At 44.3% G+C, this 27,330-nt stretch overlaps 1 protein-coding gene across 3 annotated transcripts in view; it reads right to left on the reverse strand.

Moving 5' to 3' along the window:
- The window catches only part of PRICKLE2 (prickle planar cell polarity protein 2), a 331,485-nt gene that overhangs the window by 50,644 nt on the left and 253,511 nt on the right, over positions 1 to 27,330 (reverse strand). For all 3 annotated transcript variants that reach the window (XM_039240077.1, XM_039240076.1, XM_039240078.1), the window contains 3 exons: positions 7,083 to 7,196; positions 3,835 to 3,972; positions 64 to 267 (listed from right to left, as the gene is read on the reverse strand). In XM_039240077.1, coding sequence (XP_039096008.1) covers positions 64 to 267; positions 3,835 to 3,972; positions 7,083 to 7,196 — 456 coding nt within the window. The remainder of the gene's footprint in view (positions 1 to 63; positions 268 to 3,834; positions 3,973 to 7,082; positions 7,197 to 27,330) is intronic.

The following is a 27,330-nucleotide window of genomic DNA, read 5'->3' on the forward strand; positions in this document are numbered from 1 at the left end:
TGTGGGGAGGAGTGAGGGGTGATGACAGGCAGGGCTGTGAGCCCCCGGGCAGTGTGCTCTGACCTCATCACAGGCTGCGCAGCGCGGCTTCAGGCACTCGGCATGGTGCCTGCCACAGTAGATCTTCCCATCCTGGTAAAAGTAGATCAGGTCCACCAGCAGCTCATTGCAGACGGTGCATATGAAGCACGGCGGGTGCCAGCAGACCCCGTGGCCGGCGCGAGACGCGAACACAGCGATGTCCCCGCCGTTAATCTGGCCTCCGCACTGTGAGGCAATCAGACATATCAGTACCAACACTGGCCCCGTCTCTCAGGGCCGCGCATTTCGGATAAAAGACCTCCACTACCACCAAGAGAGGAGTGCCGGGCACTGACTGTCAACCTAGCCGCTGTGCTACTTGGGTTACATGTGTGGCGGGGCAGGCTTTGCTGGCCGTCCCCTCCACACACACCCCTCCTTCCCTACAAGGAAGAGGAAAGAAAAGTGACTGAGAAAATCAGGAGTCACAAGGTGGGAATGGAGGAAAAACTCTTTTAGCCTAATGACACACAGGCGCTCTGCAAGCAGGATGCCAAGTGACACAAGGTGAAGGTGTCTGTGTGTCTTTTAGATGCTCCAAACTCTATCTGGAGGCACAGGGGAGTTTAACGCCAGCAAGAGCAGGCAGCAGGGCGGAGGAGGGGGGGGCTGTAACATGGGGGTGGGAGTAGGTTCATAAAATTAAGCCCACCTTTAACTATTTCTCCAAAGGCCTTTGAGCATGCTTTTAGTCTGTTTTCTCGAACTTCTTTTTTTTTTTTTTTTACCTAGTCTTGACTGACAAGGTACTGCTAATGCCAGACTATGCAAAGGGCTTCCTTCTCTCCCGCTCCCCTGTCTTCTCGCTCATGTTCCAAAGTTCCTTCCCCTACGCAGAAAGGATCGAGGCAGCAGCCCTGATAATACGCACATTGCGGCTCAGGATGGGGCTTTGAAGCGGGAGTAAAGTGTGAGGCGGTGGATCCAGCGAGAGGTTCTCTGCTGACTATGGTGATGGCCATGAGGTTCACGCCTGAGGGTCCCTCTGGATGGCCCCACATGAGTGCCTGAGCTCCCGGCACAATGTCTAAAGAGCAGAAAAGCTACCTCTACATCTTTCCCACACCATGGCCATCATATAGGTTGAAATGTTTCTCAGAAAATGAAGTAAAGGTCCAGCAGAACAGGGCCTGGGAGCTCATTCGTGGAAGTGGCCAGACAAAAGGAAGACACCATGTTACAGAAGGAACTACCCATGCTTTTTTAAACATTAATCGACCTGGAATAATCATAGTGATAAAAGATAAACTGAAGCTAAACTTTCAAGAGTTTATTTGAGCAAATATAGATTTAAATTGGGCAGTACCAAACTGAAGGTGGTTAGGAGGGCTCCACCTACCTGGAATTAGAGGAGGAAAGTTCTGCAGAGAAGACAGGGATGCAAAGAAAGGAAATTATTTGATTGGCTGTAGCTTAAGGGGTTGCTCTATTTGAGGAAGCCTAGTTGCCTGCTGGTGTTTGGCCGGCTGAAGTGTCATTTTCTCACTACTAAGGCATGGTCTTTGGCTTAGGCTTTGGTTTGCTTAGGTAGGCGACAAAGGTATTAGAGACACCTCAGTGTAATGGCTTTGGTTAATTGCGTTACAATACAGAATCTCATGTAATCTTCACCCTAATCCCACACTGTAGGCATTCGTCACCTCTATTTTGCAGATGACAAATGGAGGAAAAATAACATGGTCAAGGTCATCTGGCAGGAAGAGGAGTCAATCTTGTCTTTCTGCCTCCATGTTCTTGTCACTATTTTGTACTACTTTTGACACCTGCCCATGAAATGCTCAACCTTCCCTTCTCCTTAGGAGAGCCCAGCTGGGCTGTTTCCAGCGGGCTGACCTCAGAGCAGCAAAATTCTGGATCTGGGGGCAATGAATCTCACATCTTTTTTTTTTTTTTAAGTTTTATTTATTTATTTTGAGAGAGAGAGGGGGGGGGGAGAGAGAGAGTTGGGGCAGGGCAAAGAGAAAGGGGGACAGAGGATCTGAAGCAGACTCCGTGCTGACAGCAGAGAGCCCGCAGCAGGGCTTGAACTCACAAACCATGAAATCATGACCTAAGCCAAAGATGGACACTTAACTGACTGAGCCACCCAGGTGTCCCTGAATCTCACATCTTAACCAGTGACCACTTGTATATCAAGGGTGAAAACTCCGTTGCCAAATCTCTGGTCCTCTCCCCTATTAAGAAGCACCTCCATTTCACCCACGTGAAACTTCTCACACCGTCCCTCTGAAATCTCAAGAAAGGGCACAGTCAAATGGCACCCACTTCCCTGAAGCAGTATCTTGCTTTCTCTTCCATTGACCTAGCTCATGCATCTCCAGCACCTGAACGGTTTCCTTAAGAGCCTAAGGATTTAACTGAGCCTTTTTCAAAGGGCAGCAGAACCAAAGACCAGGGCTGAAGAGGACGATCAGCACCAGAAGCCTCTATGGCCAAGAGGAGGGGCAGGAAGAACACAGGGAGTTTGCATTTCCACCTTTCTCTCTTTAAACCCTGCACCACCAAAATTGGGGCGCCTGGGTGGCTTAGTCAGTTAAGCGTCCGACTTTCGCTTAGGTCATGATCTCACGGTTCGTGGGTTCGAGCCCCGCGTCGGGCTCTGTGCTGACTGCCAGCTCAGAGCCTGGAGCCTATTTCAGAGTCTGTGTCTCCCTCTCTCTCTGACCCTCCCCTGCTCATGCTGTCTCTCTCTCTCTCTCTCTCCTAGAAAAAAAAATTAAAAAATAAAAAATAAAAAAATAAAACCCTGCACCAGCATGCCCTGAGCACCCTGCGGAAGAGGAGGGGAAAAAACACACCTAGGCTCTTCAATTCAGTAAGGTCCCAGGGAGAATGCAGGGCACTGTGTGCATTTAGCTGAAGAACCTCAAACCCAAGGAGATGACCATTCACCAGCGCTTTAAATGGGCCTGGGATGAACCCATGGTCCAAATGCCATTTTCTAAGGGACTCGTTTGAAAGTAGAAATGCCTCATGTCTTCTTTCCTCTGCTTACATCCTTCAAACGACTCCCCATCTCCTTCCAATGGCTTAGACCGCTGGCACTCCCTGAACTCTCATTTCACCTGCTATTTTGCTCCCTTTGCTCCCTCTGCCATCCCCCAATGGCCAACTCTGCTGTCCCTCGAGCACAACAGAAATGCTCCAGCCAAGGGGCGCCTGGGTGGTTGAGTTGGTTGAGTGTTTGACTCTTGGTTTAGGCGCAGGTCATGATCTCGCAGTTTTGTGGGCTTGAGCCCTGCGTCGGCATCAGCACAGAGCCTCCTTGGGACTCTCTGTCTCCCTCTTTCTCTCTGCTCCTCTCCAACTTGTGCTGTCCCTCTCTCAAAATAAACAAACATTAAAAAAAATAAATGCCTCAAAGCCTTTGAGTTGCCTGTTTCCTCCACCTACTGAGATGCAGAACCCCCTCCCTCAGTTCCTGGGAACCTCTGCCCAGAAGCCCCGTTCCAAGCGGCTGCTGGTGCAGCCGCCATCTTGAAAGCTACAACCTCCTCAGAGCCACAGTGTCTGAAGCCTCCTTCCCCGCTATATTTTTTCTTTTCTTTATTTTATTGTTTGACTTCTTCCCCTAGAATTGAAACACCTCACAAGGGCAAAACCAAGCTTTCAAGTCCTTTGCCGCTGTATCCCCAAGAGCTAGACCTGTGCGGGTGACACACAGTAGGCGCTCAATAAAAGAACTGTTGGACATATGGACACATGCAAGGAGGCCCGAGCGATCCCTCCTCCCTCCCTGGATTCCACACTCACCTGTTCACAAATAGCTCCTGTCATCGTGACTGGGAAGGGCCTGACATTCCCTCGTCCCAGGTTTTCCCGTTTCCGCTGGTTGCTGAAGAGCTTTAGCTCCCTCTTCTCTTCCTCATCCAGGGAGTTGCAATATCGAACCTGAACATACACAGAGAGTGGCATGGTGGCTGTCGCCCTTGCTCCGTGGCACTTCTGAAGCCCATGCCCCAGAGTTTTCTCGTTAAACACGCTCCCATTCTGCTGTACAGCTCTGGTCTGCACGGTCCCATCAGAAGGCTCGGGGCCATTTAAAGGGAGTCTCTACCTAAGATAGCAGACAGTGAGAGGCACCAAACCCCAGAGTCCACGTCATGAGTAGGCTAAAGGTCTGGAACTGTTCCTCATCCTTACTGTCCTGCTCTCAGTCACACTAAGATCCACATCACGTGGGACAGCTCTGGTGCTAGTCAACATCAGGGACATTTTCCTTCTTTAAGAATGCGGTGACTCTTCAAATGGATTTGTAGGGTCCCAATATAGTCACCTCCATGTGCCCACGTGAGTGATCCTTGAACCCATGGATGGCTCCACGCTAGCAAGCCAGAGCAGCTCACAACTTCTGTTCCCACATCTTATTTTGCAAAAATGGAGAACCAAACCAAAAGCTTGAGGCTAAGGAGTTGGACCAGAGGTATGGCTGCTGCTTCACGGAAGGCCCTGCGTGATTTCCCGTGTGCAGGAGGGAAAATGGCTGCCCACTGGGCTATGGCTAATCCATCAACTTGCATCAGCAGTCCTCCTTCTTGTTAAATACAGAAACTCACAGAATGAAGGAAGGGACACTTGCAGACACTCAAATCCACCATTTCCCAGGCTCTCCCCTTATTAACACACATAATGGGAATTCTGCCTTGGTCCTGAACTATTACTTACTTAATACTGTTTTTTTATTTTTTAAATATTTTTATTTATTTCTAGGAGAGAGAGAGAGAGAGAGAGAAAGTGTGAGCAGGGGAGGGTCAGAGAGAGAGGGAGTCACAGACTCTGAAACAGGCTCCAGGCTCTGAGCTGGCAGTCAGCGCAGAGCCCGACGTGGGGCTCGAACCCACGAACCGCGAGATCATGACCTAAGCGAAAGTCAGATGCTTAACCGACTAAGCCACTCAGGTGCCCCTCTTAATACTGTTTTTAAAACAAACTCAGGTTTTTTTTTTTTAACTTGAATACATTAAAAAAATAATGTATATTATGACTACAAATTAAAAGTCAGTATTACCTACCAAAATCAGAAGGTGACCCTAAAACTAAACAGTGCAAGAATGAAAGTGTGTTGTTGGATTCTAGCTACTTCTGCTTGTGGGAGACCCTAAAGCAGAGACTTGTAATGCAGTCACTTACAAGTAAAGACTGGCAGGAATTGGAGAGATGTAAGGAAACGAATAGCCCAGACTGAATTCCCCAGTGCTATTCAACCGCTCAGTCACAAGGAGTGGAGTACACTTTCATAGAGGGACTCTCTCGTTACCTGGTTCCCTTTTCAGTCACCACCATGTCTGTGTAGCGCCCAAAGGTGTGTGTCTGTCACCCTTTGGGATCCATGGAACTAAATCCGCCAGCTGTCTGACTTTTGAGAAATGGGAACATCAAGAAACAGTGGGTGAAATGCTCAGATGGTGGGTTCTATGATGGTTCGAGAAACTTGTGAATCAAGACAGCTACACCCTAATTGGAAAACCAGCGCCTCTGTATTATCTCAACGGTTTCATCTGGGCGGAAGACAAATGATCAAATATTGACTTCAGAATCACTCTTTGTCCTCCAAAGGGCCATGTCAAATGGGCAAAATCTGCCCCCTCCGGGTCACGTGTAAGGAAATCTCACCAAAAGGAAGAAAGAATTTGAATGGTCTCTTTTCATGAAGCTACAGTTGACTGTAAATGGGATCAATCATTAACAGCAGAAAACAGAGAGCCTTGCTCTATCAAGTAAAAAAAAAAAAAAGAGTAAAAAAAAAAAAAAGTCCTGTGGATGGCTCCGAGGACACTGCGGTGACCCGAACAGCCCAGAATATATGGTAACACTGCTGATATTTTATGGATGTGCTTTTAAAGAAAGGCACACCTCTCCTGCTTGTAAAAACCCGCATTTTCACTTTCAAATCAGTTACCTGGGCATCAGGTTACAGGGCTTAATGCTCAGCTTTGAAAGAGGAAACAATGTTTCTATTTGTTTTATGAAGTCCAAATGAGCCCAGAAAACTGGCTCTCTTTCTAGGGACATGCTTCAGTTTTTTAAGCTTTTGCTTCACTTACTCACATTTATTTTTGAGGCATCTGAATGATCCCTTTTGATCCAAATATGGGAATATAAACAATAAAGTAGTAGCTACTCCCTTCCCCGGAGATCCTCTTGTGGGTGAGACCCCTCAGTAGAAAGCTGGGGTCCAGCTCTCTAAAGGAGCTATTTCTCCTTTCAGTGTAAAATTATGTTATTGTTTCAAATACAGTCAGAGTGAGGCGGACAAGTCCATTCTGGATGAGGACTATTTTTAAAAACCAGATACTGAAAATTAATTTCTAGTTTATAAACCTAAACCCCTCAAGCAGGATGAACTTTTAAAGGCATAGTCACGTATTTCCCTTTATGAGCAATCGGACTTCGGAGCTAAGAAAGGTCTGCTTACAGCATCCGGTGTCTGGGTTCAGAAAAAAAGAACAGCTCTGCAAGCCATTCTTCCACGTGTATAAATGGTGACCCAGCAAGATGGCCTTTCAACGAGAAAAACACAGACGTTCAAGAGCTGCAAATCTGGACATGTGATTTCTATGGCAGCATAATGTGGAAAACTCGCACGCTCATTTAACATGAAACGCTGCTGAAAATTCCAGAGAATCTCAGGGTTTGTGCCGGGCTTGAACTGGCCCAGCGAATTGCAATCAGCTAAGAGACTCCAGCAACCAGCATATTCAACTAAGAAAACCTGGACTTGAGCTTTTAACTTTTAGGGCTCCCTGGTTACCCCACACTAGCTAGCAGTGCCAGGCCGAGAGGAAAATCCAGTCCGTAATGAGATCTGCTTTTCGTAGCTCTCTCCAGAAAGTGTCGGGCAGTTTCTCTTGGCCCTAATTAAGGAAGCTAAAGCCTACAACGAATGCACCCGAGTTTTTCTTGGAGATCTGACTGATCACAGCATGTTGATTTATGAAGAAGGTGACAGTTCACAGGAGCGTCCACGAACAGTCTTCCTAAGGCCCCCGCGAGCCCCTTACCTCATTGTCATGTGGTGGCAGCTGGTGTAAGAGCTGCTTGATTCGAAGTTTCTCTCCAGGACTGTTGACATAAGGAACCTTCTCTTCTGGGAGACAGCTATAGTACTGGTGAACCTGAGGGATGGAAAGACAGGGATCACTTTACACGCCCACTACTCAAACCACCTGCCCAGTCCCCCTGCCTGGGAAGCTCATTCCGGCAGCAGGACACAGCCTACTTCCCGTTGTTTCCACCCTTCTGAGACTCAACAGCATATGCGCTTCTCACTGCAAGCAGGCAGACTCATCCTTGGAGAAAGAGTGGGGCAAATCACCCCTCCCTTGGGGCTCTCCCGCTCTTGCAAGGGGAAAAACAAAGCCAGCAAACTTTCCTAGAAGAAGGGAATTCGGCAGAGACGCTGGCAGGGCTTTGTCGTCAGGCTCCCCCCCCCCCAGAGAGCAACTTTACCATTTTCCCTGTGCGTCTCCGGCATGCGCCTCCCTAGCCAAAGGGATGTGTCAGTGCCTGCCTCACACCAGGGCCAGAGCAAGACTCTGGCACTTGGCGAGCTGCTGGGTCCCTCAGCCTCCTCCTACGTGAAAAGCCCTCTAGGTTTTGAGCGCTTTGTAAGGGCAGGCAGTAGCTCACGTCTGTCAGAAAACAGAGTCACGAAATCTGGGATACTGAGTATGTAATTAACAATTGTCATTAACATGAGTATTTTTGCACATCCTAGAATGCCCCTCTTTAAAACTGTTAGGACACATTCTTGCACTTTCTGAGGCTCATTCAACTCTAACAAAGACTTGGGTAAACATCTAAATTTCCCCGGGGGGGGGGGGACAGACATTCTACTCTCCTGATGTATGCAAAGCTAGGGTAAGAAAAAACTGCCCAAAACAGAAGGTATGCTATTATATAGGAGAAGCCAAAAACAAAAAACAAAAAAACAAACCTCACAAGCTCAGATGACATCATGGAAAATTCTTTTCCACTATCTCCTAGCATCACAACCAGCTCTTGAGAAACAAGGCATTCATTCAACAAGACAGAGAAGACACAAGACGTGTGGCTCTAAATTCATCCTATTTGTTCTAAATTCATTCTGTTTGTTCCACCCCACAAACTTGGTCTAATTCCCTTGAGTTTAGGGAGTACTGGACACGAAACTATGTTTGGGGAATGCTGGGCAAAGAGTTAAAAAGCTCCGTCTACTTTGATCTCCAGAAAGTAAATCATAGCTGTTAAAGCACGGGGTGTGGGTAGGGATGAGAATAAGGCCTTGAAGGTGAGAACCACCTTTATTTTCATAAAAAACGGTTGTAACCATTCACCAGCATGGGTGACTATCACAGTCTTTGGCAAACCCAGAGGGCAACTATACAGCCAGCTTGTCACAGACTGGGTGGTTCCTCGAGGCAGGGCCCTGCAACGCCTTGTCTAGAGCGACCTGGAAGGAAGCCACATTCTGGAAGGGAAGGAAGGGCTCTGGGTTTTGAAAGCAGCCCACAGGTTACCGGCATTCTCTCTGAGAAGCAATGAAAGCCCGGATCACTAGTTATTTGGGATTAGGAGCTGGCCACGGGCCCATCAGAGATTGGCACACCATTCTGTGCTCAGAGGAATCCGTGCACCAGACACTATAGCAGGTAAGTGCAGGCAGAAAGGAGAGGCCTGTGTCTTGGGGAAGGGGCCTTACCTCCCACATCAAGAGGATGCTCGGAGCAAAGCCTTTGCTGCAGTATCCCTTTGACATTTTCACAAATCCTACCCTGAAGACAGAACCTTAGGGAGAGACGGTAATAAGAAAGGAATCACAGTGGATGCTTGATATCAGTCCAATCTGAGCTTGATGGAGCGTCTCCTGAATTGCCCCTCATTGCTCACATGCCCCTCTTCACTGCCTAGAGCCCAGGCATCCTTGAGAGCTCCTGTGACTGTGACCCCTTGAGCTGAGCCTTTGCAGATCCTGTCCAAGGCTGACCCCAACTGGAATCTTCCCTGCTTTTTTTTTTTGCTCAAAAAATTTTAATGTTTATTTATTTTTGAGAGAGAGAGAGAGCACGAGTAGGGGAAAAGCAGAGAGATGGAGACACAGAATCCAAAGCAGCCTCCAGGCTCCAAGCTGCCAGCACAGACAGAGCCCAACGTAGGGCTCGAACCCACGAACTGTGAGATCATGACCTGAGCCAAAGTCCAACACCCAACCGACTGAGCCACCCAGGTGCCCCTTCCCCGCCTCTTCTGCAGCTTGGCCAGGCAGATCTGAGCCCTCCTGCGTGGCTCTGTCACTTCTCATCTCTGTGCTCCTGACCTCTGAGAATCCTTATCACAGAGCATGGCAATTAAATGAGCATGAAGGCTGGGTACTTGGCTCTCAAAACAATAAATAACATGAATACATAGTGGGGAGTCTGGTATGCAGCCCACATGCTCCAAAGGGAACATTCTAGGTTTTCCTGGCCTCTCTTTTCCATTTTCAGAGGTACGGCAACACTGTTAGCTTGCAGAGTGAGACCACACCCCGAGGCCCCCAGGTACCTTAGTCTAAGAAAGAAGGCTACAAGGGGGAAAATGCTATTTAAGCTGGTTTGATTTCGGAGGGAAAAAGACACAAATTACTGTGATGATGTGATGTTCTCTGGAGAAACCCAGCGGTGTAGCAGGGCCTCATGAGGAACTGGAACCCCCACCTGGAAGGCACCTGGCGAGGGGTTCTCATCCCTCTATGCCCAGCGTCCTCTGAGCTCTGCTCTAGTCTCCTTCTCCTGCAGATCGGTCCCTGGGCTTCTCCAATTTTAAGGCTTCCCATAGCCTGTGTAAATTCCCTGAATTTACACAACCTCATTTTGAGTCCATCCTAGACTGACTCACTTTGCTCAATGTCGAAATCGCCGGAGAAGGACCCTGCTTACCCAGCCTTGTGCCAGGTCCACACCTGCAGACTGGATTGGAGAAGTTCCACCCTGCTTCAAGACTGAAGACAAAGGAGTTGGGCCGGGGCAGAAGCAGAGGCAGCTGTGGCTGGAGAAGCCCAGAGACGGTGGGCTCAACAAATACCTGGATGTGCCGACATCCATCCTAAAGACTTAGAATTCCAAGGTCAACAGAGGCCGTGACTACTCCTTGAGAACACCGCTCTATCTCCCCTGGCTGGGAATCTCGTGTTGCCTTTTCTATTTCAAGCCCACACTGATCACCACTGCTGAAAAGGTGTCCTTTCTACCAGCATTCAGTAATTCTTTGAATACAGAATGTACTAAAAATAATTTCTCAGAAGGCAGTCGACAGCTCGGCGGATGACTTAAAAACTTAGCTAGGACAATGCACCATGATCACAGCAGGGCAGCTAATACTAATTAACAACCTCGCAAAGCCTCCCGCGGTCACATGGTAGGCGATGGGCTTGCTCTGAGGAAGGGGAATGAGTTGGTCCTTCAATTCCTTTCAGGGGTCCTTCCACCACTCGGCTTCCGTGTCCCCTCCTGGTGTTCAAGAGCTGGATCTTCCAAGCTCTTCCTTGAGCAACAGTGATGGGAATGATGGAGAAATGCCTCTCTTCATTCCCAATCTGTCTCCGGCTGCACACAGAACTGCTGCCTCGAGTTCCCTCCGGCATCCTCCAGAGTAAAACTCCTGTGTAGCCCAAAACAAACACTGAGCAAACCAACGGTGAGGGGAAAATATTTAGTCTACTTTCTGGCAGTGCAAAAATTAAATCTGGCACCACCCCTGAAAACACTGGAGATTGCTCATTTTCATCCAACAATGTTTCCCTTGTTAATTTTCACGAGTATATAATCAAACCCAATAGAATTTTGTCAACAAGGGCCATTACCAAGCTATTCCCTGGTATGGTGATCACTTTTTCCTCCTGGGTGTATGGAGTATCGCTCTCCGAAAGCGGGACTGTGGGCTGTGCTAGAAACTTTGTTCCACTTGTTCATCACTCAGGTAGATATGCCTTGTGCTACTGTCCTGGGTTGAGGTGTACGAGGTACGCTTCCCCCAAATAAAAGCACTTTGAACACAATCAACTGGCTCATGAAAATGAAATCGCTGAAGGCCTTTATTTAAGGTGTCACTCCCAACTGTGAGGTTTGGCAATAATTTCAGCCTCTGTCAAGATGGATTGTAAGAGCTTTAGTCAGTGTGCAAATAAAATCTACAAAGTAAGGCCTCGCCCAGTTTGAAAGATTGGGTTTGTTAGAAGGAGCTGCACATTTCACAGCATTTCTGCTTGGGCAGAGACAGAAGGGAGGGAGTCAAATGACTCCCCGTTGGAGAGAAAAGTGTGCTAATTGAAAAAAGACAAAGCGTGCAAAGTGCTTAATGTAGAGCGGTGGTTCTCAAATTTTAGCTGGCACCAGAACCACCTGGAAGGCTTATTAAAACATAGATTTCTGACTCGGCAGGACTGGGGTGGGTGCCGATGGTTTCCATGTGTATAACCCCCATCTCATGTGATGCCCTTGCTGGTGGGCCAGGGAGCACATTTTGAGAGTTGTGGAGCCATGCGAGTGTTTTCCCTCAACAGCCAACCTCATGAGGCTGCCGGGTAAATGAGGATATTCCTCTGCTCTCAAAGAGACCAAGGAGGCCCAGAAGAGGGGAGAGAACTTGTCTAGTATGACATAATTTTGCAGGTGACTCTTGCCATGCCTACCTATATGCTTATATGCTGAAGAAGAGGGATACCACCAGCTATGGCGAGGATGAGAGATTCTAAGGGCCAAGTGCTCACATTTTGGGGCAGGACATTTTCTGTATCCAAAGTATCCAGGTTTTCTTAAGAGTGAGAACCCAACAAAGAAGTCAGATATTCTTGGTTGATCTTAGATTCAACTATCGCTTACCATCTAGATGAAGGAAGGGGTCAGTGAATGTATTTATTTACTTATTTAGTGGCTCTGATGGGCAACGTGTTTTTATACACGGTTATCTCACGGACCCTCTCCACACCCTGGAGGTTGGTACATTGTACTCATTAGACTGAGCATCACATTAGATGGGGCTATAAGGTGGAAAAGCCAATTTTGGAGTTGGCTTCCTCATCTTCTCCCCCCCACCCCCCTTTTTTTGTGTGTGTGTGGATTCTTGGCCTTTATCAAGGAAAAAAGAGACTGGCAGATCGATGGGAAAAAACGGAAAAAAACAGAGTAGATTCCCAGGAAGTATGACTGACCACATGTATGATGAACACATTTTCCTTTGGTGTTCTCCATAAAATAACCAACATATAGTCCAAAATGAAAAGGCAATAGTGAAGAAGTGATGTAACCTGAATTAAACTGTCTTTCACAACCCCTTGGAATGATGGTCTAAGGGAGTTATGGCAGAGAGGGCTGTCTACCCACATTCATTTTCCTTTTCTTCCTTAATAAGAATATCAAAAATTTTACTTAAAGCATCAATATGCCCAACTTAGAATAATATTTTTGCAACGCCCTGATAGCTATGAGTGGCCATGCAAATAAATTCTAGCCAATGACACATAGCTGGTGACTCCTAGGAGAGCTCTTTTAAAAGAGGCCAAGCAGTTGGCAAAGGTCTTTTTTGCCCATCCCCCCTACTTGGAGTTTCCTGTCTGGAATGTAAAAACAATGGCTAGAGCTCCAGCAGCCATTTTGTACCATGAAGCTCTTTATTATACGATGGAACACCCTAACAGCTCTGGACTGCCTATCTCCGAACTTCTTTTACCAATGAGAGAAAGAAATGACTTTTTTAAAAAAAATTTAAAGTTTATATATCTTGGGGGAGAGAGAGAGAGAGCGAGTGAGCACGAACAGGGGAGGGGCGAGAGAGGGAGAGAGAGAGAATTCCAAGCAGGCTCCACGTTGTCAGAGCAGAGCCCGATATGGGGCTCAAACTCATGAACTGTGAGATCATGACCTAAGCCAAAGTCAGACGTTCAACCTACTGAGCCACCCAGGCGCCCCAGAAATGATTTCTTTATTTACAGTCTCAGTTACTAGGAACGGACTGCCATTTTTAAATGATATAGCCCTGGTTCTCCAATGTTAGCATACTGCAGAATCACTGGAGGCCCTCATTCAACATTATCCCCATTTTCATTCTTCAGGGTCTGAAAAAGCCCAGAATTCTTAATAAGTACCTCACTCCACATCAAGAGAACCACCGACTTAAGAGGAAGGCAGACCTGACTCCACAAGGTGAAGGCAAAAACGCCTGACGTGTAATCTCTGATGTGGGCTGACATACTTGAAGGGCTTTATAAAAGCCCATCTTAACCCAGAGACTAACTAGGAGATTGGACCTTTATTTCTTATTTTCCCTCTCCTGCAGTTTGAGAAGCTTAGAACCTCCGTTAATCTACCTCAATTCAGGGAGGCAATATCTAGAAAATGCCTGAGGTCTCGGAAGGCAGGTGCTATGGAAGGGAGAGGTGCCGCTTGAATCCACGGCACATGGTGGCTTTTACGACAAGTGCTCACGAGCTCTGAAATGGAGGCCTGGAGAACACCTGGGTAGCATTACAGCTATAAGTGAGTGGTGATGGGCTGCTTCTGAGGGCCCATTTGTTCACTGTGCCCCCACTTGCCAGAATTTCATTACCCAAGCAATGGGAGGAAAGTGGTGTTAAGTGGCATCTAAGAGGTAAAATTGTACCAAGTTTGGCTCCTTTCCTTTTCTCTCGGAGACCCACGTTATAGATTTAATTAGTTTACTCAGGAAGTAATGTAGGAAGTAACAGTCTAATACCTAATACCTACACAGTTCCTCCATCATGCTTCAACTCCCATAGGATTAGGATCGAAAATCAGAAATTAAAGCTCATTTGAGGTATTTTCAATATTTCAAAGACTACCCTCCCCTTCTTTCTTCTCCCAATGAGATTAAACATGAAGCCATGTCTGATGTAGGTTCAAAACATACCCAGAATCCAGTCACTTTCCCCCACTGCTATAGGACCGTTGAGGCACAACTAAGAGCTCACTGGAATGAGTGCCATGGTTGCTTCCGGACTCTGTCTTTCACCTTTGTTCCTCTGCAGCTGATTCTCTATTCAGCAGCAAGAATAACCCTATTTGAATATTAGCCAGGTCATGTCACTGTTCTTCTCCAAACCTTTCTTGACTTCCCATTCCTCTCTGATTCAAAGCCAAAGTCTTCCCTATAAAGATCATGATCATGCCTCCTTAACACTTGGCTGATCATATCGCTTACTATATTCCTAGGGTCCGGTTCCACTCCCAATGGCCTCCTTGATATTCCTCTCACCTCAGGGCCTTTGCACTAGCTATTCCCTTTGCCAGGAACATTCTTCCTCCTAGATATTTATGTGACACTCATCCTCACTTCCTCTAGTCTTTGCTCAAAGGTCACCTCATCAGAGAGGACTACCCTAATAAAGCAGCACCCCCCACCTCTTAGTCTCGAGACCAGGGCTGCTCAACTGGGGCTAATGTTGATCCCCCCAACCCGGGGTTATTTAGCAATATCCGGAGACATTTTTGGGTGTCACAACTGGAGTGAGCATGTGTGCGTGTGCAAACATGGTGTGCTATTGGCATACAGTGGGTGGAGGGCAGGGATGCTGCTAAAACTCCCACAGTGCATACAATAGCTTCCACAGTAAAGGAAAATCTGGATCAAAATGTCAGTAGTGGTGAAACTGGTAACCCCTTAACCTGCTTTTCTTCGGCGAACTTACCATATGCGGATGCATACTTAACTAGTTCGTTTTCTCTCTCTTTCCTCTAGAATGTGACTACCCGGGATCTGGTTCACTATATACCCCCAGACAAGGGTCCTGTGCCTAGCAGGTACTCGGCACATGTTTGCTGAGTGAATGCATGCTGTGTTCCAATCTCATCCTTCTGCATTTCCGGTTTGTCGAAGGACTGGGACTCAGACATGGAGCAAGAGAATACACAGGTGAGGCTCCCGGAGGAGCCAGAGTAAAACTCGCAGAGCTCCCCTGTCACCCTATCAAAGCACTTGCTTGTCATTTATCATTCCTGGGGTGGGGGGATGGAGGAGAGGCCACAAGGAAGAATGGAGTAACTGCCAAGGGACTGTTTCTTTAAGAGGAAGGGGCCAAACCAACACCCATTTGCATTTGAGTCGGGGACTGTCTTTCAAGTTGAATTGACTTTGTTCAAATTAAGGAAAATAATCACATTAGTCCTCCGCAGCTCCTGGTAATCCCAAATCACGTGAGCTGTTCTGCTTATAGGCCCTGCTAGCTGCACATACTCGCTCTCTTTCCAAACCCTTAAGCTCTTAAAATCTTTTCTTTAGAGTATTAAACTTAACTGTTTAGTTAGGAAATACTTTTCATTTAGTTTGGAGCATTCCCTGACAGTTATTTCATCCTGTCTTAAAGAAGAGGTCTCAGAAATCAAAGAACTGGGGTTTAAACACTTCTCCCTTAAACTACAATTACATAAAGACTCCCCTTCCCCGATTTGACCAAAACATTCTTTGCAGAATGTCTACACATTTGCATACAGGCCCTGCTAAAAATTCCCCAGCAGTTGCTAACTTTTTTTTGGTAACCGTTTCAATATTGCCTTTAGACAAAATATACCCATACATATGTACGGAAAAGGGAGGAGAGTAGTTTCCTATAGTGGTAAGTGTTTGGGCCTCGGAGTCACATTGTTTGGGTCTGAATATCGAATTGAACACTCCCAATCTGTACATAGTTGGGCAAGTTACTTTATCTCTTATAAAGTCAGTAACTCCCTCCATAAAATGGGGATGAAAATATTTCCCTTAACATACTGCAGTGTGGCTCAAATGATATAACGCAACTGGTCCAGAAGCAGGGCACAATAAAGGCTCTATTTCTTAGCTTTGAGGCAATCAAATGCAGAAGTGACAAACATCTATGTTATGTTCTGAAGTGAACTGTGCCCCCCATTCATGTGATGAACCCCTAACCGCCAATATGATTGTATTTGGAGACAGAGACTTTAAAGAGATGATTCCATTTAAAGGAGGTCAGAAGGGTGAGGCTGTAACCAGAAAGAAGCAAAGTCCTTATAAGAAGAGAAGGAGACACCAGGAGAGAAACACACACACACACACACACACACACACACACACAAACACACACACACACACACAGAGGGAGGGAGGGGGAGAGAGAGATAGAGAAGGCCATGTGAAGACATACCCAGAAGGCAATCATCCAGAGGCCAAGAAGAGATGTCTGACCAGAAACCAACCCTGCCGGGACCTTGATCTTGGATTTCCTGCCCCCAAGACTGTCCAGGAATAATGTCTGCTGTTGAAGCCACCCAGTCTGTGGTATTCCATTATAGCAGCCTCAGCACTCTAGACAAGACAGTCTACTATATGCAAGGAACTGTTTAGAGCTTTCAGGGAAAGGACACGTATACAAATAAGAAACTCCTCCTGGATGAAGGAAGTCATATACGAGTAGAGTTATAAGAAAAGTATGTTAAGTGACCATAAAGCAAAGTTAAAATAATGCAAGAGCCATCAGAGGCAGACAAAAACACTACAAACTTTCAAAGAGTAATAAATCAAATCCATAAAGGTGTACATTTGCCAGTTTCCATAGTGGAAACAATCTTGCCGTGGGTGATTCTGAGCTACTATTGGGGCTGGGAAGAGATGGAGAGCAGTAGATGATCTATGGTATTTCCACCACATGGATGTTAACAGATGAAAGAAATCCAAGAGCACAGATAATAGTGAAACACAGGAAAGTAATTATGAAGTGATAAGTTCTGAGTATCTGTCACCTTTGTTTTTAATATAAGTGTACACAATTATGTTTTAAAAACGGCTGAATTTGGGGCACCTGGGTGGCTCAGTCAGTTAAGTGTCTGACTCTTGATTTCCGCTGAGGTCCTGATCTCTCAGTTCATAAGATCGAGCCCCACGTTAGGCTCGGCACGGACAGTATGGAGCCTGCTTGGGATTCGGTCTCTCCTCTTCCCCTGCTCTCCCCTCTTTCTCAAAATAAATAAGTCAACTTAAAAAAACAGAAATAAAAATAAAAAAGATATTTTATTAAAAAATGGCTGGATTTAACAACTGGCTTCTAGAATTCCTGAAAACTGTCCGACTAGATCTTGTGAGGTCAGTCGTTTCATCATACCACTGTCAGAAACTTACATTGTCAGTTTCTTTGGCAAATGCTCTTTAAAAAGGTAAAAGCAGTAGAAGGCCTGGAAACATGCTGCGAGCCCGAGTTCCATCTTTGATGGTTCTCACCAACAGCACATTGTGCCACGTCATCTCCCCTGGTGGGCACATACCTCAAAACATTCACAGTTCTCCCTCTCTTAGTCATTTCCATAGCCCTTCCACAGACATGCCTAAAACATGCCCTCTCTTTATATACCTTTTATTTTGCTCCTTTCTTGTTTCCTTTTTAGACGGCTGGGCATAATACAGAAACAAAGAACAGTTTTTAAAAAGTCATTTATGTATTGGCAGGTGTCTGACTTTCTCTTCTAAAGTTACAAACGATGGGAGTCAAAAATATTGCAGGTACCCACAAAAAAGAAAAACAAAAACAAAAAGCCCACCTCTAACCTCAATAAAGCTCTACTTTTTTAAAGCTAGCATGGGAATGGCCAATGGTATTCTAGTAGATCAGTAGTTCTCACTTAAAAAAAGATGCTTCACTTCCAGGAGAGCCCCTCGAATGTTAACTATGGTAATACTTGTCTACAGCTCAGAAGAGAGAAATTATATTTGATATTTAATGTTTGAGCCTTGACTATGACAGATGCTAAATCTACACCTATGACCAAGTCATCTAGCGTCTCTGGGCTTCAGTGTCTTCGTTTCTAAGACTAATTAATTCTAAGTAATTCAGTTCCAAGACTAGAGTAAGTAATTATACTCATCTCACAGCATTGTGAGGATTAAAGGCAATGGCAGAAGGAAAATACTATTAAGTGTAAGGCCATATATACTTGTCAGATTACTATTATTACTGAAAATAACAACACTGGGGATTAGATTTACACTGCATTACAAATGGGCTGGTAGTAATAACAAATCCAAGTAGAGTGGTCTAGTGCCAATATGGCATTCTGTAAAAACCATCAAGCATCTAGGTTCTGTCTTTCTGTACTACCATCCTGTTTGTGGCATCTATTCTCCAAGTTACAAAATAGCTGCTGGGGCTCCAGCCATCGTATTCACATTTCAGCCAAGATGATGGGGGAGGTCAAGGGGAACATTACCTATTTCACAAATGGATCAATAACATTTAAGGAGATTTCCTGGAAGTACAATACAACTTTTATTTATAACCTTTTGGCTCGACCAAGCTACAAGAGAAACTAGGAAATGTAACCCTTAGTTGAGCACATTGCTGCCCAGAATAAAATCAGGTTTTGTTAGTAAGAAAGGAGGAGACATTTATACTGGATGGACATGTAGCAACCATGTCCCAGTAAATATATGAGTTTTGGGCTACTCATTCCCTAGGTGGATGCCTCAGGAGTTTCCTATATGGCAGGTTTCCTGTGTATTAAGTTATTGTTTCGGATTCTACACTTGACCTACAACATAATTAGTCCATTTCTTCCTTGATTATTAGAAAGTACAGACTCCCAATGCCATGCAAAACCACTGTGAAGAAAATTTAGAAAATATCAACAAGAGAAATCTTAAAATATATTCTAACTTTCTAACTGCCTGAAATGAGGCTTAAGGACACATGCTATAATTCGAGTAAGAGTTTGCCTTAGATAGGAGCTTGGTGACCACAGGATGCTACTGGAAACCAATTTTAAAACTTTTTAAAAAAAATGTTTATTTATTTTTGAGTGAGGGAAACAGAGCTCAAGCAGGAGAAGGGCAGAGAGAGGGAGATGCAGAATCTGAAGCAGGCTCCAGGCTCTGAGCTGTCAGCACGGAATGCAACGTGGGGCTCAAACTCACCAACTACGAGATCATGACCTGAGCTGTAGCCAGACGCTCAAATGACTGAGCCACCCAGGTGCCCTGGAAACCCATTTTAAAATACAGGTTGGTGATCATTATTTGGAATCAGTTCATTTAAGGCATTTTCATTTCTGCACATTAAATGATGGTTGTAAACCCACAAAAAAGTATGAAAACTAAGGGGCTCCATATATATTATGAAACAAATATTTCTAACCACTATGGCTATCCTCAGCCTGAGATGCACTGCCCACTCCATTAAGTCTCAAATGTATCACAGATTCAACTGCAAGAATTGAGTCTTCCCTGTTCTGAGAGGCCAAAAGATCAGTGAAGCTAATACTGTAGCCTGCAGTTTCAAGTTTAGATACGGTCATAAAACTCCGGATGTTCTATACTCTGCTATTTTAGAGAAACAGAGTGGAACAAAGGTTTGGTTAGGATGAGCTAGAATATGCAACTGTAACAAACAACAAAATATTACTGGCTGTGATGGCTAATAGACACATAAAACGATGCTCAGCATCCCTTCTCATCAGGGAAATACAAATCAAAACCACACTGAGATACCACCTCACGGCAGTCAGAGTGGCTAAAATGAACAAATCAGGAGGCTCTAGATGCTGGCGAGGATGTGGAGAAACGGGTGCCCTCCTACACTGTTGGTGGGAATGTAAACGGGTGCAGCCCCTTTGGAAAACGGTGTGGAGGTTCCTCAAAAAATTAACAATAAGACTCCCCTAGAACCCAGTAATAGTACTGCTAGGAATTTACCTGAGGTATACAGGAGTGCTGATGCATAGGGGCACATGGACCCCAATGTTCACAGCAGCACTCTCAACAATAGCCAAAACATGGAAAGAGCCTAAGTGTCTATCAACTGCCGAATGCATCAAGAAGATGTGGTTTATCTATACCATGGAATTCTACATGGCAATGAGAAAGAATGAAATCTGGCCATGTGTAGCAACATGGATGGACCTTGAGAGTGTTACGCTGAGCAAAATAAGTCAGGCAGAGAAGGACAGATACCATTGTTTCCATATATAGGTGGATTAGGAGGAACTTAATGGAGGACCATGAGGGAGAAGAAGGGGAAAAATAGTTGGGGAGAGGGAGGGAGGCAAACCATGAGACTCTTGAATGCTGAGAACAAACTGAGGGCTGATGGGGGTGGGGGAGAGGGGAAGGGGGGTGATGGGCACTGAGGAGGGCACTTGTTGGGATGAGCACTGGGTGTTATTTGGAAACCAACTTGACAATAAACTATTTAAGAAAAAAAATTATTGGCTGTGTACTACAGTCATTTTGTAATTAAAAAACCTTTTTTCTTGGGGTACCTGGGTGGCTCAGTTGGTTAAGCGTCTGAATTCAGTGCAGGTCATGATCTCACAGTTTCTGAGTTCAGGACCCACATTGGGCTCTGCGGTGACCATGTAGAGCCTGCTTGGGATTCTCTCTCTCCCTCCCTCCCTCTCTCTGCTCCTCCCGCACGCACCTTCTCTGTCAAGATAAATCAATAAACCTAAATTTTTTTTTCTTCTTAATGCTCTTATTGTGGTAAAGAATATTTAAGATTTGCCACTTTAATTATCATAAAGTGTATAATTCAGTGGCATTAATTGCAATTGCAATGTTGCACATCCAACATAATAATCTATTACCTCAATGTTTTCATCTCCTACTAAACAGAAACTCTCTACCTTACTTAAGCATTAATTCCATATTTCTCCCTTCTTCCAGCCTCTTGCAACCTCTCAACTATTTTCTGCCTCTATGAATACACCCAGTATGGATAATTCATCTAAGGGCAATCATACAATATTTTTCCTTTCTGGTTTATTTCACTTAGCATAATTTTTCCAAGGCTCATTCATACTGTGTATCTATCAAACATCATTACGTTTTATGGCTGAATTACTATTGCATTGCATGAATAAACCACATTTTGTTTATGTCCATTCATCTATTGATAAAACTTGGGTTGTTTTCACCTCTTGACTATTGTGAATCATGCTTCAATGTAAAGTGTCTGTGTGAATCTGCTTCCAGGTCTTTGGGTATATACCTAGGAGTGGAGTTTCTAGATCATATGTTTAACTCTTTTGAGGACTTGTCAAACTGTTTTCCACAGTGGCTGTGGTACTTTCCACTTCCACCAGCAAAGTACATGTGCGAGGGCCCCAATTTCTTCATATCCTTGCCAACACTTGTTATTTTCCATTTTCAAAAATTATAGCCATCCAGGGTACCTGGGGGGCTCAGTTGGTTGAGTATTCGACTCTTGATTTTAGCTCAGGTCATGATCTCATGGGTTCATGAGATTGAGCTCCAAGTTGGGCTTGGCACTGACAGCGTGGAGCCTGCTTGGGATTCTTTCTTTCTTTCTCTCTCTCTCTCTCTCTGCACTTCCCCCCTCCTCTCAAAATAAATAAACAAACCTAAAAAAGAATTATAGCCATCCTAGTAGGTATGAAATGGTATCTCACTATGGTTTGATTTGCATTCCCCTAATAACTAATGATGTTGACCATCTTTTCAAGTGCTTATTGGCCATTTGTTTATCTTCTTTGGAAAAGTCGCTGTGTTCAAGTTCCTTGCCTATTTTTTAAATTGTGTTTTTGTTGTTGAGTTATAGGAGTTCCTTATACATTCTATATATGAAACTCTTATACATACCATAGTTTAATTTCTCACTCACACGAATTCTTTGACATGAGTAGCCAGAGACCAAGGTAACAGGCTCTGTATTAATATGTGCCCCATAATGATGGCAGCAGAGAAAACAGAAGACTGGAGCTGAACACTGGCAATTAAATGCTTTTAATGGGGCACCTGGGTAGAAGAGTAGGTTCTGCATCTGACTTCAGTTCAGGTCATGATCTCACAGTCTGTGATATTGAGCCCTGAGCTGGGCTCTGTGCTGACAACTCAGAGCCTGCTTCACATTCTGTGTCTCCCTCTGTCTGCCCCTCTCCTACTCACGTTCTGTCTCTCAAAAACGAATAAATGTTAAAAAAAGAATGTAAACTCTTTTATCTGGATGTTAACCACGTGACATCTGAGTGCATTTCACTGGTTAAAGCAAGTCACATGGTCCTGCCTAATTTGCATGGGCATAATTTGCATGTACCTGGAAGAAACAGGAGTCAATCATTTGTTAGCAACCCTAACATCCAATACAGCAGAGAAAGAATGGAATGATGTGTGAATAAGGTATTACCTTTTGGAAAGGCAAGTACAGTCAATTCTTGCTATTCATGGTAGTTAAATTCCATGAAGTAACAGCAAACACTGAAGTAGTGAATAGTAAACCATTGTTCCTAGGGGAAAAACAGGACTAGATTCCTGCCAGCCTCTGGTCACAACATTTTTGTCAGTGGATCAATCTATGACCTTGTCTTAACTACATATATATAGTTAATTAACAGTGAGTTTGCAATCAACAGCACTTTAAAGCATGCTGAGTAGAGATCTGTTATTGTCTATGGCACATATATTCTCCATGAGACATCTCACAGCCGTCCCGCCCTCAGGAACATGAGGCAGCACTCCAGCGCTAAACCTGAGAGGCAGCTCCTACAGCTAAATTGCTAACAAAAAGCACAAACGCAAAACAAGTCGCACTAAATAGACAAGAAAAAGCGTGCTTCTTTTTTATGAGAGGTGAAACCAAAGTCAGAGCGCTGCCTTGTTCAGCCTCAACTGGCAATGTGCACACTGGGCGATTCAAAATTTTCAGCCCTCTACATGTGTCCCGGGATACTGGCAGAAGTGCTGTGGGTACTGATTTTGGCGACAACAGATTGTGATGATGAGTAGGCAAGTTTGTAAATACTCTGTGAAGAATGAGGTTCCAACTGGATTATGATCCATTTGACCTGTTCGGGAGTAAGGAGCTTAGCCAGGATTCAAATTTGGGTCTGATTTCCAAGCTCCTTCGCCCCACTGTCTTCATAAATCAGTAACAGGATGACACTCTGCCCGGCACATTTGACAAATCAATGGCCAAGGCGGCCACAGTTCATTCTTCAAGCTTGGGATTCCTGCTAAAGTCCTAACGACTGACCAGGCTAGAGTGGCTCCTTAATCATGAAAATGACATGGATCAAATGGAACGCTAAGGAAGGTGGAAATCAATTGAGTTACTCGGTAACGTGCACGCTTTGAAAATGTTCCATGGGGGCGCCTGGGTAGCTTAGTCGGTTAAGCGTCCGACTTTCGCTTAGGTCATGATCTCACGGTTCGTGGGTTTGAGCCCCGCGTCGGGTTCTGTGCTGACTGCCAGCTCGAGCCTGGAGCCTGTTTCAGTCTGTGACTTCCTCTCTCTCTGACCCTCCCCTGCTCACACTGTCTCTCTCTCTCTCTCCTAGAAATAAATTAAAAAAAAAAAAAGAAAGAAAATGTTCCATGGTAAGGGTCGCATGAACTGAATCAGGCTTGAGAAAGTTTTGTTTCTGTGAGGTCTATGCAAGAGAACCTTACGTGTTCAGGCTTATGCTCAGCAAAGACCACATGGGGTGGTCTCAATCCCTGAGGGTATATTTTTAAATTTTATTAGTTTATCATTATTTTATGTATTTATTTTGTGGTAAATTACATATAATATAAAACTTCCTCTTTAACCATTTTTAAATCGCAATAAGTACCATTTTTGTTGGGCAAGCATCACCACCATCCATCTCCAGAACTTTTTCATCTTTTGGAAGTAAAATTCCATACCTATTAAATATTAACTGCCCAATTCCTGCTCCCACCACACAGTCATCATTCTCTTCTCCGTCTCTATGAACTTGACTACTTGAGGGTAATTTTTATTACATGTTGGGACCAAATGTTCTTCAGCAGTAGCACTTCTCTGAAATTACTGGAAAAATCAGTGGGTAAAAAAAATGAGTAAGCCAGTATGTCTACACTTGTAGTTGAGTCTTTTTATAAGCAACTTTCCTTCTGTTTTGAATAGGACAATTAAGGATTCCAGGGGAGACACTGGCCCCAGCCATCAGCATCTATAACAAATGAAGATCTGGGAAGTCAGCTGTTCAGAGAGAAGGCCCATAAGATAAATCGCCACTGATAACTGGGCAAGTTATTTCTCCTGACTTTTGAGCCTCGAGGCATAACTTAACATTTCACAGATCACAGCATTTCCACTACATAGCACCTCTTCCTTACTCAAGGCAGTCTCCTGATTATTCTGGAAGGGGCATGAGAAGCATTCAGAAGCATTAGCCAATAATTGCGAGAAAAGAGAACTCAACGTCAACTAGGCTCAGATGCAGACAGTTCTGGCGGGCACTCTTCAGCATCCTGACATTTCAGGTGTAACACAAGGCTCGTCCACCTGTTATCGCAGGCTCATGCAAAAAACAGTGGGTATTGTTATGTGGTTAGCCAAAAACAGTGTCCAGTTGTGGTAGTATCCTGCAGTCTTGTCTTCTGTGATAACTACAGTATTCTCCCTTGTTGCCTATAGCATTCTTTACTCTTGTTTTAGTTAGTTTACTGAACACTCCTCTAAACCTTTTTTGGAAATCAGAAAATAGATGAAAAAGAATCAAAGCCTTACTTTTACTCATATATTTAAAAATATTTTTTAATGTTGATTTATTTTTGAGAGCGAGAGAGAGACAGGGTGTGAGTATGGGAGGGGTACGGGTACACACACACACACACACACACACACACACACACACACAAAATCCAAAGCTGGCTCCAAGCTCTCAGCTGTCAGCACAGGGACCGGCGAGGGGCTCCAACTCACAGATCGTGAGATCATGACCTGATCTGAAGTCAGATGCTCAACTGAGCCACCTGGGCACCTCTCATATTTCTGTATATAAAAAATGGGGAGTTTCTACATCTGTTCCTATCTATGTAAAGAAAAAGGAATAGGATGTAAAATAAACATGAAATGATCTCAAAATTATTAATATTGATATGGTTTTGTTTTTAAATTGTTATACTGAGGCTTGAGCAAATACGAACTCAAGTGAGGTGGCTGAAACAGCATAGTGGTACGGGCGAGTCAAAAGATGGGGGAAAAGAATCTTTAATGAGTAATCTAAGAATGGCACTAAAAGTACATCACCTAAGTTCTCTGACATAATTAGAAGGATGGAAACACTGATACCTGTTTAAAATGAATGACATGTGAAGACTCTGAGGCTGAAGGAAGCTCATGGTACTTGAACAGCAGCAAGGGACTCAGTGTGGTTGGACGTGAGGAAATGTGAGCGATCACTACAAAAATAGGAACATATCCTATAGCTTTCCAAAAGTGAAGGAACATGAAGGAAGCTTCTTTAAAAAGTAGAAAAAAAATAGAAAAAGGGAGAAGAAAAAAGAGAGCAAACACAAAATAACAAAAAAGTGGTAGTAATGAGTATCTCAGTGAACATAACAAATGTAAATATATTATATCCATCATTTAAAAGATTATCAGTTTAAACGTAAAACACAATATCCATCATATGCTGCTTATTTAAAACAAACCCATATGAAAAGTTTGAAATAAAGGAATGAAAAAGCACAGTCTTGCCAATTATTCACCCAAAGGAGTCTAACGTGCAATGTTAATACTGTATAAACCTGAATTTAAGTAAATATAATTAGTAGTGATGAAGAGAGATTTTACATGGAATTAACTGACGTTGGTCACTTCAAGATTATTAGTGATACACTTGGTGATCACTTTGTAATAGCCACTGGTTTTACCATTTATATTCTAGGAAAATACTATTAATGCAGCATTCATAAGCTTTTTAAAAATCATACAAACGATTTTCATGTTAAATCAAATGCAAAAAATACTAAAAAGGGATGTTACGTAATAAAAGGAAAAATCTAGCAAAGTACAGTGTACTCATAAACTTGCAGGTACCCAAAATACAGCCACAAAACATATAAGGCAAAAATAGAAAAACAAGAATAAACAAACCCATAATAAGATGAGGGATTTTAAGATAACTCTCTTAGGCAATAGAAGATCAAAAAGGCAAAAAATTTAGGAAGGCAACAGAGGATATCACATGAATAGTAATTATTGCTCACTAATTCTATCATATTTTTTCCTAGCAATTTGGAAACACTACCTTCCTATTCTTACTTAGTATTGGGAAAATATTTAACATCTTTATTTTCTAAATGAGAAAGAGAAGCTATAAGGTGCTGAGGAACTTGGTCAAGGTCACTTAGAGATGCCATTGTCCAAAACTGAACTTTTCTGATTCATAGCTCTTTCTGGACGTGAATGCCCCTTTTCCTATCTGCCTGCTCGACGGTCCTTAAGTATTTTCCCTGATGTTGGAGGGGGAAGAGCAGTAAAGGAAATAAACTCTGCTCCTTAAATTCCAGCTCCATGTGACAACGTGCAAGCCGTAGTCTTTCTCTCAGACAGTGTTGTTAAACATCACACACAAGGTTCAGGTTCAATTAAAAATTTTTTTTAATGTTTATTTATTTTTGAGAAAGACAGTGCATGTGAGCAGGAGTGGCAAAGAGCGAGGGAGACAGAATCTGAAGCAGGCTCCAGGCTCCGAGTTATCAGTGCAGAGCCTGACGTGGGGCTTGAACCCACAAACTGTGAGATCATGACCTGAGCTGAAGTCAGACGCTTAACCAACTGAGCCACCCAGGTACCCCCCAGATGAATTCTTTTTTTTTTTTTAATGTTTTTATTTATTTCTGAGAGAGAGAGAGAGAGAGTGCAAGCATGAGCATGGGAGGGGCAGAGAGAGAGGGAGACACAGAATCCGAAGCAGGCTCCATGCTCTGAGCTGTCAGCACAGAGCCTGATGCGGGGCTCAAATCCACAAACCGCGAGATCATGACCTGAGCCGAAGTTGGACGCTTAACCGACTGAGCCACTCAGGCGCCTCTCCCCTCAGATGAATTCTTGATGATCCACACGGCGATGGGATTCAGGAGAAGATGGATGCCTCACAACCATGAATAAGCTCAAGGTCAAGTTTATCCATATGGATTGGAACCTCTCCCTCAAACATGAAAAGCATTGTCAAGTGGCTGGCAAAATTAGTTGGTTGGTATTTCAACTCTTTTCCCTGCCTGCCTCTCTGTCCAAGGCTACGATGCTTGCCATGATTTGTTAAATGTGAAAGAGGTTAGGAGAAAAGAGAAAAGAGCATGGAGTATTCACAATCATGACCATCAAAACTGGGGGGAAAAAAACCTCTCCCTCCTTTCCCCTACCAGTTATTCAATGCCAGTGAGGATGGAGACACCAATTCTTCTCAATTCTTTGGCAAGAGTCAAACAAGAGGTTTCCCAGAACCCCAGGATTGCAGGGAAATAAGAGATAAAGTAATCAGTGAGCTAGGCTAGTTAATGTTTACAGTCCTT

The sequence above is a fragment of the Hyaena hyaena genome, unplaced genomic scaffold, assembly GCF_003009895.1.
Source record: "Hyaena hyaena isolate Hyena2069 unplaced genomic scaffold, ASM300989v1 scaffold_167, whole genome shotgun sequence".
NCBI lineage: Eukaryota > Metazoa > Chordata > Mammalia > Carnivora > Hyaenidae > Hyaena > Hyaena hyaena.